At 43.9% G+C, this 13,997-nt stretch overlaps 1 protein-coding gene across 3 annotated transcripts in view; it reads left to right on the top strand.

Moving 5' to 3' along the window:
• HisT (Histamine transporter) overlaps nt 1–13,997 on the top strand; it is a 104,339-nt gene that overhangs the window by 78,734 nt on the left and 11,608 nt on the right. For all 3 annotated transcript variants that reach the window (XM_050188593.3, XM_055076863.2, XM_050188592.3), the window contains exons 3-7: nt 1,349–1,554; nt 5,279–5,443; nt 6,210–6,374; nt 9,591–9,744; nt 11,618–11,752. In XM_050188593.3, coding sequence (XP_050044550.1) covers nt 1,349–1,554; nt 5,279–5,443; nt 6,210–6,374; nt 9,591–9,744; nt 11,618–11,752 — 825 coding nt within the window. The remainder of the gene's footprint in view (nt 1–1,348; nt 1,555–5,278; nt 5,444–6,209; nt 6,375–9,590; nt 9,745–11,617; nt 11,753–13,997) is intronic.

The following is a 13,997-nucleotide window of genomic DNA, read 5'->3' as shown; positions in this document are numbered from 1 at the left end:
TCGAGCTGTCACAAGAAAAGACGACGACAAAGATGCACTGTGTGCATGCACGCGCCGAATGTTTTAAAGACTTGTAGGAGGCTTTGAAGCGAGAGAAGCGTGCGTTCCATCGTGGCATGTACAGTAAAGGCAAAAACATCTGTGCTCGACGGCAGAAGATCGGGTCCCACATCGGCCACGCATTATTTTACTTGAAGCGAGGCGAGACACCATACTTACCGCAAATGGCTAAGAATGAGACAAATAATCCTTCGCATTTAAACGCACTCGTGTACTTAGATTTATGAGTACGTTAAAGAACCCCAGCTGGTGGTCAAAATTAATCCGTAGTCCCCTACCACGGCGTGCCTCATGGCCCAGAATGTAATTTAAATTGTTTTCTAGGGTAACAATTATTGTATTCCTTGCGGAGCGAACATCATTCGACCATCTTAGCGTCTGTAGCTGATTTCACTAAACGTAAGAGGCAAACGGCCAGCCATGCTGCCATCCAGCGATACGCAAGCCGTCGGAGGCGCGCGGTATCTGAGCGTGCGATACGCTTCCAAGGCGACGCGGAAGCGGTAGGCGCGTGGCAGGCGCCGCGAGCCACTCGGCAAACGCACGCGTCGTGAGCGTCCGATGGTCGTCGGGACTCCGTCCACCCCCGCGCCGCGTCTATCCGTGCGACGCCGGGCCGCAGTGGCTCCGTCGCCGGTTATGTGGACACTGTGCACACTTTACGAAAAGGGCCAGTGAACGCGCGGCTTTCGGCGATGCGGGATTCGCTTGGCGCCGTTCATTATCGCCCAGCCGGCGGCAGGCCTCGGCGTGGGCTTCGGGCACGCGCTCTGAACGACGGAACCGGCCTTGCGCCTGCCTGGCCGTCGAAAGATAGAGGGCGGCCGCGAGTGACAGTAGTTTCAAAGATCCAGAGCGCCGCGGTGGAAAATTTCTGGAGGTTAATTACGCACGCTTAGCCGTAAATCGGACAAGATAGCTCTTCGGCTGCTCCCGTTGTCCCAGCCCCGCTGTATGCGTCACTTAAGTTCGACGAGGTGCTTGTCTCTCACCTGGGCATGTCTCTGTAGCCGTCAGTGCTGTCGGCTGGCTACGTGCAGCGGAATTTTTGAAGGCATCGTCTTCCACTGTCGTGTACAGGGCAACGGATTGGCGGCGGCACATTGCCTAGAAGCGTCCCGCTGATGTGTGTCCCATTGATGCGACTTCACCCTCCTGTGAGTCGATGCACGGTCTCTCGAGAATGACCGCGCGGTCTCCGTTTGCATCTCGCCGGAGCCGGCTTGTGTGAAGTACTGTACCCGTTTCCGGTGGTGTTAACGACGCCTCTTATTGCCTGGTGCGGCAGGTGGGGGCAACGACGGTTCGGCCGCGTCCTCGCCTCTGTCTCCGGTGGCGGCCGGTAGCAGCGGCGCCGCCTCGTCGACGGACATGGGTGACATGATGACGCGCGTCTACGCCTGGCGGTTCGTACAACTGACCCTGTTCATACTCTACTCCATGACGAACGCCTTCCAGTGGATCGAGTACTCCATCATCACCAACCTCGTCAAGGTGTGTGAACTCCTTTAATCATCATAATCATCATATGTTCGGTTTACTGGAACCAAGAATCTCCAATTACTTCTGTGTTGCATCAGCAAACTCGCCTGTTCACTGTGCATTCTTTTAATAATCAGTCCAATTCTGTGCCACCCTCAACTATGTTTCCCTTTCCTTGACAGCCATTCTAGCAGTTGCTCTGATAAACAGCTGGTTAGGAGTATCATATACAAGGTGTTCAAAATTAACCTTTGTGGTTTTCATAAGATTAGGCCCTGGGAGGCACGCGAAGACCACCTGTAAGTTATGTGTCCAGGGGGACATAAAGTGAAATGATAATTATCGATGTCAGCAGCCAAATTAACTAAAATTGAATAATTAACTATTTGTTGACTGCAGTAACTGGGTATGTTTGTATTGAAAAGTTAGAGGCAGTCGTGTTTCTACACAGTATCAGTTAGAAGAATTCGTCTAGCATGTCTGTGCTTCGAGATATCCGACTCCAAATTTTAATTGTAGTTCGCATGACTGCGCCTGCAGGAGAATTAGGATCGGCGCAAAGCTCGTCCCTGACGTGACGCCGCTGTTGCATGCGGTGTTTAATCTGACAACGGGGTGGAGGTGTTTACAAAGATGATAACTGTTCCCCTTCCCCTCTCATCTGGCAAAATTAAAATCGAAGAACCAGGGAACTGCTGTCGTAACACGTGACCACGCAGCCTGTAATGATGGCGACAGCTGCCATGCCGAGATAATGGCACGAGTGGAGAAGCCAAAGGGCAGTGCTCGTGTCTAATGGTGACTAGACGAGCGGGCATCGTCCTTGCCTGGGCTATGCAAATAAAGTGACTGCTGATTTCCAAGTATTGTGAGCTTTTTTTTTAAATCAAGAGCAACAACTACACGGCACACCATGCTGTCATATCTTGATTTCGCCAGCCGAGAAGGAAAAGGGAACAGTTATCATCTTTGCCTATGTCTCCGTCCTGTTGTCGGACTAAACGCCGCACGCCACAGTCACGTCTCATCAGGGAGGAGCTTTGTGCTGATCTTCACTCCTTGCATGCATAATCATGCAAACGACAATTACAGAAATAAAAAAAAAAACATAAAGCTTAATTTTGAACACCCGGTATGATATAAACCATTCATCCTTATTTTTGGCTACTAGTGTGCAGTTTAACAATGCATCTTCTGCGGTACATTTTGTACCAATTTTCTTTCATGGTCACTATAGTCATGGTGAATGCATTGTAAGAGGTCATGTACACTGAAAGGTATTTGCCATTGGTAATAACATAAGCAGCACTTTTTTGTGATGCCATTACAGAGGGAGGCAGAGAGAAAAAGAAGTTTAAATTCGGGTGAGCTGTATCGGACACACAGCCGCAGTGGGGTACGGAAACGTCTTGTGCATGCTGCTGAGGTTGTATGGGCATTAGGGTACAGAAATGATGTTATCAAATACACAAGTGACATTTATTCACGTATTTCAAAGCTTACATGCTTAACCTATGACACGTCTAGCAGGGGTCCCATGGTCTAATCTTGCAGTTTTGCTTGCTCCGTATATGTAGTGGGTCCCTTGTAGCCAAAGTAGGTGAGCGCAGATTGACATCCCTCTGTCTTGCTGGCCAAGTCTCTTCACACCGTCTTTGGAATCGTGTGTGAAGAGACTGAATCGTGTGTGAAGAGAACCTGAACAACCATCAAATTTTTTCAGCAGATTGCGCACTTATAAGCCTTATAACTTCCACTGAGCACGAGATTGACTTTGATGAATATGTCTACTATGGCAGACTAAGCTCTCTCAAACACAACCGCTCCTGCTCGAATTGACAAATGTACTGCCGAGCTACGCCTCATATAGCTGAGTGGGAGGCTAAATTTAGCTTTGATTATGTCACGCACCACGTGACAATGGTGCAATCTGTGCATGCAACATGTGCATGATTGAGTAATGACTTCTTTCCTTTACACAAAGATACCAAAGCAAGGCATGTGGGTATACAATTACAAAGATGTAAGTGATTAGTGTTTCGTCTTTTCGCTACATTTTCTTACATATGGCTTTAGCAAGCATCCCCTACGTTGAACAATATGAAAGATGTTTCACGTAAGAAAAACTTCCAGCCATTGGCCAAAGTTATGCTGCACATGATGAGATTGAATATCTGGGCTGCCATAATAAAGAACACTTTCATTTGTTGCCATTGCATTTGAAAAAGAAACGGTTCTGCTTTTGCTTTTCATTTCACCTCTGCAAGAGCCTCAAGGAACAAAGAATGTTTGGTCACTTAATATTCATGCAACATCTGTCATAGTTGGGACACTGCAGAAAAAAAAAAGAAAAAATATTGAAATTCTGTTTTTTTATATGCTTTTTCTGATTGCAATCACATCAGTCGCCCTCTTCTAATTTAATTAGTGTTTTATTTCATTCATTTGCCCTGTTATAACCGTTGTCTACTGCTAGTAAAAAGGGGTCATTAATGACAAGGGTTGCCAACTGTCCTGAATTTTGCAGGACCATCCCGGCTTTTGAGTGAAGGTCCCAAGTCCCGACTTGACCCTGTCTGGATTGCTAAGTGTCCTGACCTTAGCATATTTTTTCATGGAATTACAACCAAAAACAAGATGTTCTTTTTAAAATGCCTGATAGCTCACTTGCACTGTCTTCCATTTTGTCTCCTGTTGCATTGTCATAAACGTAAAGACCTGCCATGGTGGCATATGGGCTTTGGCGTTGCGCTGCTAAGCCCAAAGGTACAGTATCAAATCCTGGCTGCTGCAGCCGCATATTGATAGAGGCAAAATGCAAGAACGCCCGTGTGTCGTGCGTTGTGTGCATGTTAAGGAACCTCAGTAGGTCAAAATCAATATGGAGTGCTCCACTAAGGCGCGCCTCATAATCAGATTGTGATTTCGGCGTGTTAAATCGCATAATTTTTTTTAAACATAAAGGCATTTTTGTTTTTGTCACAATTCTAGTTCTGTTGTATGCCCTAGCCCCAATTGTTCACAGTACCTCTATCTGTATATCAGTGGCTATGCTGGCCTGCCATCTACTGCACCTTTCATGTTGTAAATTGCAATATGGTAGAACTAAAAAGAAAAGAAACGTGCAACTTTGTTGCCCATACAGATTCCAACTGGTGGCCTCTGGCAATAACAAGGTCGACTGTTAACAGCTCCCTACTGTCTTTCCCTTCACCGATGCGACTTGGTTCACTGAAAAGTTGGCAACCCTATTCATGACTTGAACACTTGTACTGTGCAAAGGGTAGCAAGTAATGTATTGTTAAAGCATAGATTCTGGGCTTGAGAGATTAATGCTCATTTTCAAGTTAACTTCTTCCGAGTTGCATCTTAAAAGGTAGAGCTGACTTTTTTGTCACCTTGCTTTATTTAATGTGATTTGTATTATGAAGCATTGTGCATAGTAAATAAATGTTTCCTTTAACATGCAAAAATGCATGAAGTAACATTGCTGCAACTTTTGACCAGCACTCGAACAACAGGTCTCGTTTTCTATCTCTTGCTTAAGACGCTCAGCAACATTGATTAAAATTCAAAACATCTGACAAATTACACCGGTGGCACTTTGCTTTTACTAGCTGCCGCAATCATGGGCTCTTTACTTTTATTTATTTTAATCTATTACAGTTACTGATGTTACGTTGTCACTTCAGAGAAGTGGTTTTACTTAGATTAGATTAATGTGTGTTGTATGCAGGACTACTATGGCATAGATGAAATCTCGGTGAACTGGACTGCTGTGGTGTACATGGTGACCTATGTACCACTCATCTTCCCAGCTTCCTGGCTGCTTGAGCGACGAGGGCTTCGATTTGTTGTTATCCTAGGAGCACTTGGGACTTGTGCTGGCTCATGGATCAAGGTCTGGCTTCATCATGGCTTCACGTGTTTATTATATCACATTGTTTTTGGTTTGGAATACACCTTTTCTTTTAGATGAGCTTTGAATTGGTAATTCACTCCACTGATACCTCTATTAGCCGATAACTGCCTCCTGAGGAAGAAAGTGTGAAGACGAGACAACGAGTGAATCCATTAAATTTTTGGAGTGTCTGTCATTAGTTTGCCAGCATCCAGCTGAACTCTCTGTTAGAAGAGCCAGAAAGATGTTGATTAATTGGTTACTTTTCCAAAACACTCACAATGTTATGGAAAAGCACTGAATGTCTTCCTAATGATAATGATCTCACTTAAAAAGGGTGATGTACCCTGCACATTGCCATTTTTAAAGGGCACAATTTAGCATCAGAGCTCTAACCATGTATGTTTCAATGTTTCGACAGCTTGCACACCCACACTTGCCACTCGCCAAATGGCATGTTGCTCACATTCCTGGTCTTCAGTTGTGTTTAATTAACATTTAATGGCACAATAGACGCTAAGGTCATCTTGTGAAAACTCTAGTTGTGCATCTTTGAAAGGTGAAAAAGACAGAAGAGGATGAAACAATGAAAGAAAATGAATTCAGCTCCTCCTTTCCTAGTTGCGTAGTCACTCTATCTTTGCTTTGAAGATGGACGTCCACCACCTTTCTAAGCTTGCAATCCTGCTTGAGTTGCACCATACAGAATTCACTCAGCTTGTCTTTGGTCACACTTCACTTGACCAGTGACCTACATGCCTTGCAGGTACTAAGTGTGGAGCGTGACCGGTTTGCGGTGTGCCTGGTGGGCCAGACGGTGGTGGCTGTGTCACAAATTTTCATCCTGAGCATACCACCGCGCCTTGCGGCCGTCTGGTTCAGTGCACAGGAGGTGTCTCGGGCATGCTCCTTTGGGGTCTTCGGCAACCAGGTATTTTGTAGCTCATGTCTCAGGGCGCTGGACAAGAACGTTGAACATCATTAGGATGGTTTTATTTGTGATAGCAATTATACTTATGCTCGAGGTACGTTCATGCTGCTGTCGTGCTGTTACGGTATCTATGCTCAGTCCGTACATGAAGAATTGGAGTAGAAACCCCCTACCTCCTCCCGGTGCCTCGCGTGTGGCTGAAGTTCGCTTTCAAGATGGGACCTGCGTGGCTATGCCATATGCAGCAACCGCCGAGTAGTACATACCCCCACCCCTCTCCCCGGTGCCTTGCACGCAACGGAAGGTGGCACGCTTCCTCCCCGCTTTCCTCACTTGCGCGTGCGAGATTGAGAACTTGCACATACAGCATACGGCGTGCGACGGTGATGTTAGTGCCCTTATACTTTATACTGAACATCACAGCGACAATGATGGCAGGAATGCACCTGGAGTGTCCATATAATTGCTATCACAAAACAAAGGAAAAAGATTTTTAAAAAATATTTGTACTTGCTGTAAGCTTAGTGGCTATGGTGTTGCGCTGCTACGTGGTCATGGCTTTGATGTCCGGTTGCAGTGACCACATTTCGATTTAGGTTAAGTGCAAAAATGCTTGTATGCTATGCACTAGGGGGCACGTTAAACAAACCCAGGGGGTCAGCATAGTTCTAGAGTCCCCCGCTATGGCATGCCTCATAACCAGATCGTGGTTCTGGCATGTAAAACCCCAGAATATAATTTATTCTTTAATTTAACCAAACCTGATTGGTCTATTGAACTTAGCTTTATATGTCACTGCAAGTTGTCTGTGCCTGTGTCTCTCTTTTTGCGACTGCAGCAAAGCACACCTGCAGGGGCTTTTTACATATTTTGGCCATGTGTACGTCGAAGGCATGTAGACAGAACCACTCCAAAGGGTTTCAGACTGCAAAATAGCTTCTTGATGTTTCGTGCCTAGCATTTGCTACCATAGTTAGATCAGTTGTCCCAGCTAATATAGAGCCAGCTAAAAAAGAAGTGAAGCTTTGAAATTAACTGTGCTTTTAGCAATAACCTAGGAAGGCCTCCAGTATTTTTTGTGTTCTTATCCATAGAGTAATTATTACTGCCTAACCCTTTCTCTACTGCTCATGATTATAGTTTGGTACTCTTTTCGTCATTTCTTGTGGTATGGGAAGGGTTAATTAACCATCTCTTCAATTATTAGCTTTATGGCCATAATGTCAATGCAAGTTTGTAGTGTGCATTTGAACATATCATATTCAATTAATTGCTGTATTTACCAATTCTGCAGTTCTTTTTCGTGCTTAAAGGGACACTAAAAGCAAATGTTTAGTCGAGGTGAAGTGATAGATTAGTGCTCGAGAACGTCTAAGGCGTCAATATATTATCGCAAGCAGAGCTTTAGTAATTGAGAAATTGAGGTAAATGCAAGACGCTGTTAGAGACTCCCCCGGGATATTCAAGTACTAGCCCAATGACAAAGGCGCTCCTCATTATAATTCTGTCATCAGTACTCAACCACTCGTTGAGTGGCTGCTTACTAGATCATTGTATTGCACGTAATAGATCATTATAGTTATAGATCATTGTATTGCATTGCAAGACAAAAGAAAGTACTGCTTGTCCAGTTCTATTTGATATTTGAAAAAAAAGAACTCATTGACGGGAACCTTGACAATTGAACAGACTATTGAACAGACCCTTGACAATGAGGCGGGAAGTCAAAAGGTTTTGTTTTCTCTCCCTGCTACCCTCTGCACCGGCCGTGCATTTGCATTTCAGTAGTTTCATTATCGTGTAGTGCTGCGCTGGTCTTGCTGGCTCTCAAAACTCGCACAGACTGCAAGTATCAGAGGATGTCATGTCCACGTGATGTCGTGGGATTCCTGAGTGCTCCATGTCACTTGACCAAGAGCAGCTGCAGTGGCAAATCCAGTGCTCTCTTTTGGCTTGGTTTCTCCATGGCCATGCACTTGCATTTTGTGCACGATACCATAGCGCTGTCTGTTGGGCGCCGTTTTATTCACTGGTGGCATTAAAGGGTGGTGATGGCCTATGCAACGTCACCACTCCCCACTCGAACAGTAACTCATCTAAATCAACTGAAAGCAATGTTTTGAAATGTTTCGTACAATACTTGTGGTCCCGTCGTGGGCGGAGCCACCAACTTGATTGGGGAGCCTTTGACTCCCCCCAGTCACGTTCCTCAGGACACTTCAATAAAGTTCTTGTCAATTGTCAATACTTGCATTGGCATTGTAGCCACAAAGTTTGTGATTAAAAAGTTTGAGAATTAAACCATTACTAAAACAAAATATACCGGCGGCTTCTTCAGGAAACTTCTAACATCACACAATTGGTCTCACCCACACCGAAGTCTTTGCTTTTTTTATCTTTTTTTAAAAACAGACTGTGTTAGCTGGGACACTTGTATTTCACAAGATCTTCAGTTATCAGCGCTCTCAGGTAGCAATGGCTTGAGAATTAGGAGTGATCTTGCAGTATGCCAGATGTCAGATTTGTGCTTGTTAGCTCTTCACAACTCAGTGAGCTTAAAGAGGACACCAAACAGAATAATTATTTGAGCTATATGAGTAAATTACCCTTCCACACTAACAAAAAAAAAAAAACAGAAGAAGGTCGTTTGTCATGTAAAGAGGCTTGGCAATCTAGGAAAGATGCAAAAACGAAAGACCGGTGGTGACGCTGTCTTGAAGTTCCTGCACCAAGCCGCCATGACATCATTGATCTTGATGGTGTCTGGTCGGTCTTAATTTTTTATTGACAAAAGCAAAAGAATGAAATTGGAAAGTTTCAAGAACATTTACAAAGCCACATTGGCCACGTCATGGATGGGGGGGGGGGGGGGGGGGGTAAAGACATTTGATTTTAAATTTTCTTCTGTAGTAGTCAACCTAGTACCGTGAAATTAATGAGAAAAAGAGTTTTTAAAGAATACTTTGTCAGTATAAAGTGTAGTGTTTCTCTTTGGTGTCCCTTTAACATGCTAGTACATACTCCACATGCAGGGCATACTTGACTTTCATTTTAGACATTTCTTCCACACTATAGTATGTTTTGCTGAAATAAATAGCATTATTTTAAAAGTTGTGAGAAATTTATTATAGGCACTGGCTTACTGGCGGTTCATATATGAAAGTGTATGAATGCAAAAGTTCCAATTTGTTGCCTTTTGCTGTTTGCTCATTACAGTTGGGAATTGCCTTGGGATTTTTGATTCCTCCCCAAGTGGTAACTGGGTCTCCAAAAACTGCTGAAGGTTTGGAGGAGATTGGCCATGGCTTGAGCATCCTATGCTATGGGGTGGCCATCTTCAGCAGCATAGTGCTTGTTGGCATCCTGGTTGGTAAGTCAAGCTTTGTTGTAAAGCAGCACTTATTGCTGTTGCGTGGATATTACATATTCCCACACCCACAGGGCGCCCCAACTGTCATGCACCAAGTTTTACAGCATAAGCTGTTATGGGCTCATTCCAACAGCCACTCTGGGTGGCGGAGGTGTCCGCCGCCACCGCTGGTGTCCTGTGTCCGTAACAGCTGTTGCCAGGAATAGGAAAAAAGAAATGCCCAGTTCCCGCAGGGATAACACCCGGGCGTGCTGCATGGGAGTCGGCTACTCTATCACTGAGCCACGCCAGCGCTTGCTAGCATGCCGCAGAAAAATGCCCTTTAAATGTGCCCTAGTGTGCGAGCAGAAATGCGATGTGACATGTGCGCCGCATAGCGTCAATAAGTACATGTTTTGCTTGCAGTTGCATATTATTACACCAAGTAGAATGCTATGTAGTAGATGCACAGGTAGTGGTACAAGGCAGTTAAATAATGTTTGAGATGGAGAAGAAGTTTAAGGAGATGGGTATAAGAATGATTGAAAGAATATGCATTGTGTACCTGATTAAATCGAGCTGGCTAGGTGTCTATGTCACTGCCATGTTTCAAAGGGGATGCCAATAAATCATCATCATCATCATCATTAACATCTTGCCATGTGCCTTGCAAGGTGATATGCGCGCCGTGTAGCGTCTGTCATGTGCCCTTTGCATTGTAGTTGCATATTATTACACCAGGTGGCACGCCATGTAGCAGTTGCATAGGTAGCGGTACAAGGTAGCTAGAGAGATCTTGAGGAAGAAAAAGAAGATTATGGAGATGTATAAATATTTCTGTAATGAAACATGTATGGCACACCTGATTAATTCAAGCAGGATAGGGCACTGTTTTTCTCCCTCCCATTTCAAAAAGAATGCCGCAATAAATGCCGCTGGCAGAATGCCGCTCGCAGTAAAAACCTCAGTTGATGTTTAGCGCTCGTCCTGTCGTCCTCTCTGTCTTTGTCCCTGCTATTTTGCGCTAGTCTTTTGAATGATGATCTTTAACGCTGTCACGTTAAAATGTTAGAATGAAAAGCATGTACACCATACCTGATTAAATCAAGCAGGCTAGGTGATTATTTGTCACCACCCTGTTTAAAGGTGATGTCAATAAATCATCATCATCGGGATAGATTCGTCACTGAATGAAGTTTTCTTCTTCTTGAAAGGAAATTGTAAGTAAGTAGTAAGTAAGTAAGTGCTTTATTTCCTATATACAACATACATTTGAATATGGACAGGTCTTGAGGAAAAAAGCTGCATCAGCAGCTTGACTAAGTCCTAAAATCCATTTTATGGGTTTGCTTCCGCAAATCTCCACACATATGCTTCCGCATATCTCCACATGTGTACTCCAATTGATACTGCATGAAACTGAAATACGTGCTGTGCATAATAGACATTTTCCTGATTTGCAAGTCTCCTTTTCTGCACTGCACATTTGCCAGACTAATGGCAGCACCAATCGACATTCAATCGAAGCATGTACAGCTAGCAAAACAAGTACTAGCTGCACTTGCTGTGGTTTGTCTCGTGTGCATGGTTTCATCATGAGAGTCACGTCTACGCCTTTTATGACTTAATATGAGCAAGCTGTGCATGTGCTCGCTATTTGCAGAAAGGACTAAGCTGCCATTAATTCAGCAAACTGCCTTGCAGGAAAGTTAGCTTATGGAAAGGGTCTATACTGTGCTAGCTATTGCGGAACAGGTTTGCATTATGGCCATGACCTCTTAGAGTCCCTTTAATAAATCGTTTTCTTCACTTACTTCTTTATGCTGGGGTTCAGTGACTCTGGGTGCCAATCCTGATGTGTGCCGATTCCCCCCCCCCCTTATTTTTTCTTCAGGTTTCCGTGATAAACCACCTCGTCCACCTAGCAGGGCACAAGTATCCAGAGAACAGGCTGATCCAACAGGGTACTGGCACTCCATGCAGAACCTGCTACGTAATGTCAACTACATGCTGTTGCTGGTCACGTATGGTCAGTATGCCAAGTTACTTTATAAATCATTTAGGAGGTCTGTAATACTTAAATATTAAAATGGGGCAAGTAAAGACCCACACTTAAGGAGAATGTTTTGCGCATTCTGAGTTGTGCCCAAATGCAGCAAGTGCATAATATGCTTCATGCTTTGCTTGTGTATGACGGTGCACTTAGAGGCAATCAGCATTCATGGACCATTAGTATGTTTTTCTGCAACACATTACCATATTTTGCCAATCACACCTGCTGCGGTGGCCCAGTGGCTATGGTGTTGCGCTGTGAGTATGAGTTCACAGGGTCATTTTCCAGCCGCTGCAGACACATTCCGATGGAGCTGGAATGCAAAAACACTCATTTACCATGCTTTCAGTGCCCCTTAATAAACTCTAGGCATTAAAATTAATCCGGAGCCCTCTATTGCAGTGTCCATCATAGGCAACTGTGCAGCTTCAAGACGTTTAACGTCGCATTCTTTTTCTTCATCATTCACATTGCAAAAGCTTGGCTTTATTTTCTTTGTGTACAAATGTAGCCAGCACCATAGTCAAGTATGGTGCTAGGCTGTAGGTTAATATGATAAAACCTCTACATAACGAACTCGTATAATGAATTATCGTATATGACAAATCAAATCTAAAATTTGTTTGGTCATGCTTATCTTCAATGAGTATCCTACTGCTATAACAAAACAGAAAATGACATGTTCGAAGCAATATTGGCTGCACTATTGCAAATATTTGTTTGCTTGCAGCTCATGTAGCATGTATAGTCTGCTAGCAAGAGCAACTATATGGCAAATTATGGACGCACATGCATTTGGGCAATGGCTTAACTTGGCTGGCTAACAGCCAGGAAGCCAACATGCCAATCATGTGGGACCACACCTATCGAACAGTTGCATATTAACGACGGTGCAGAATGCATTTGTATTTTAGCATTGTTCATATAACATGTAACCACATGGCAAGCTGCCAACGGGTAATCAAAATCGATAGGAGACCCTTAAATACGGGCCTGCCACAGGCATGGCGCTTGCGTTTCTTTTTCATGGACCCAACCACATTTTCTTCTTTTCATCGATATCGACAGGTACGGTAATATTGAATATTGGGTATAATTAAATTATTATTTGTATTGAATGCAACATTGTTGTAACGTGATTTGACTAATTTTGTTTTGCGAGTCCATAGTGTCACTTTACTGAACCTTGCTTTCTCAGATTTAGCAGAACTGTGGGAGTGAAAGCTTGGAAGTTTGCAACGTGCAACTGATAACACATACTTGTGCCCAATCCTCTGTATTAGTTTTGGCTTTGATAGCTTTGCTTACCCAAGGAAGTATCTAACCCATCTGGCATCATGTTCTATAAGCCTAGAGTGTTCATATTAATGCAGATCTCACAGGCACGCTCGAGCAGATATGGCATTTGGCTTTACATCCATTTTTGCTGTGCAGCTCTGTACATCAAACGTAGTCATGCATCTTCAGCTCTGCCTGAGCTTGCTTACTAGCTTGCTTACTAGCATTTTTACTGTACTTATTAAAATATAAAGTGAGGCTTTTTTCCCCAGAATTCGTAGGTAGATGCCGCTTTAGTAGCTGCAGACCAATGAACACTGACGCGTGGCTACGAATTTGATTTATTATAAAATAATAATTTGCAGGTTATATTGAACTTCTTGTTCATGGCTTGGCGACGCATACACAGAGCGTAGCTGTGTGACATGTACTCCCCCCGTAACCGACGGCCCTGGCACTGGCAGAGTGTGAAAGACAGACTGCAAAGCAGCAAACCTTACGTTATATGCGCCTGACACACGCCAACCATTGACGGCAAGAAGCTGACGATTCACCATTATGGACTCTCTGTTGTCTGCTATGATCCAATTTGGATGGAAGCTTAAAGACACACTAAAGGCAAATATTAAGTCAAGCTAAAGTGATAGATTAGTGCTCGAGAATCTCTAAGGCATCAATATTATCGCGAACAGAGCTTGAGTAATCAAGAAATTGAGGTAAATGCAGGACATGATTCCAGACTCCCCCGAGACGTTCAAGTACTTGCCCGATGGTGAATGCACACCTCATTTAAATTCTGTCACTAGTATTCAACCAGTCATTATAAAAACATCATTGTATTATATTATTGTAAGAAGCTAACAAACACTGACACCAAGGACAACATAGGGGAAATTAATGAAATGAAAGTGGATGAGAAAACAACTTGCCGCAGGTGGGGAAC

Source organism: Dermacentor andersoni, chromosome 2, assembly GCF_023375885.2.
Source record: "Dermacentor andersoni chromosome 2, qqDerAnde1_hic_scaffold, whole genome shotgun sequence".
Classification (NCBI taxonomy): domain Eukaryota; kingdom Metazoa; phylum Arthropoda; class Arachnida; order Ixodida; family Ixodidae; genus Dermacentor; species Dermacentor andersoni.
The sequence above is the reverse complement of the archived record's forward strand: the minus strand, read 5'-3'. Positions and strand labels throughout refer to the sequence as shown.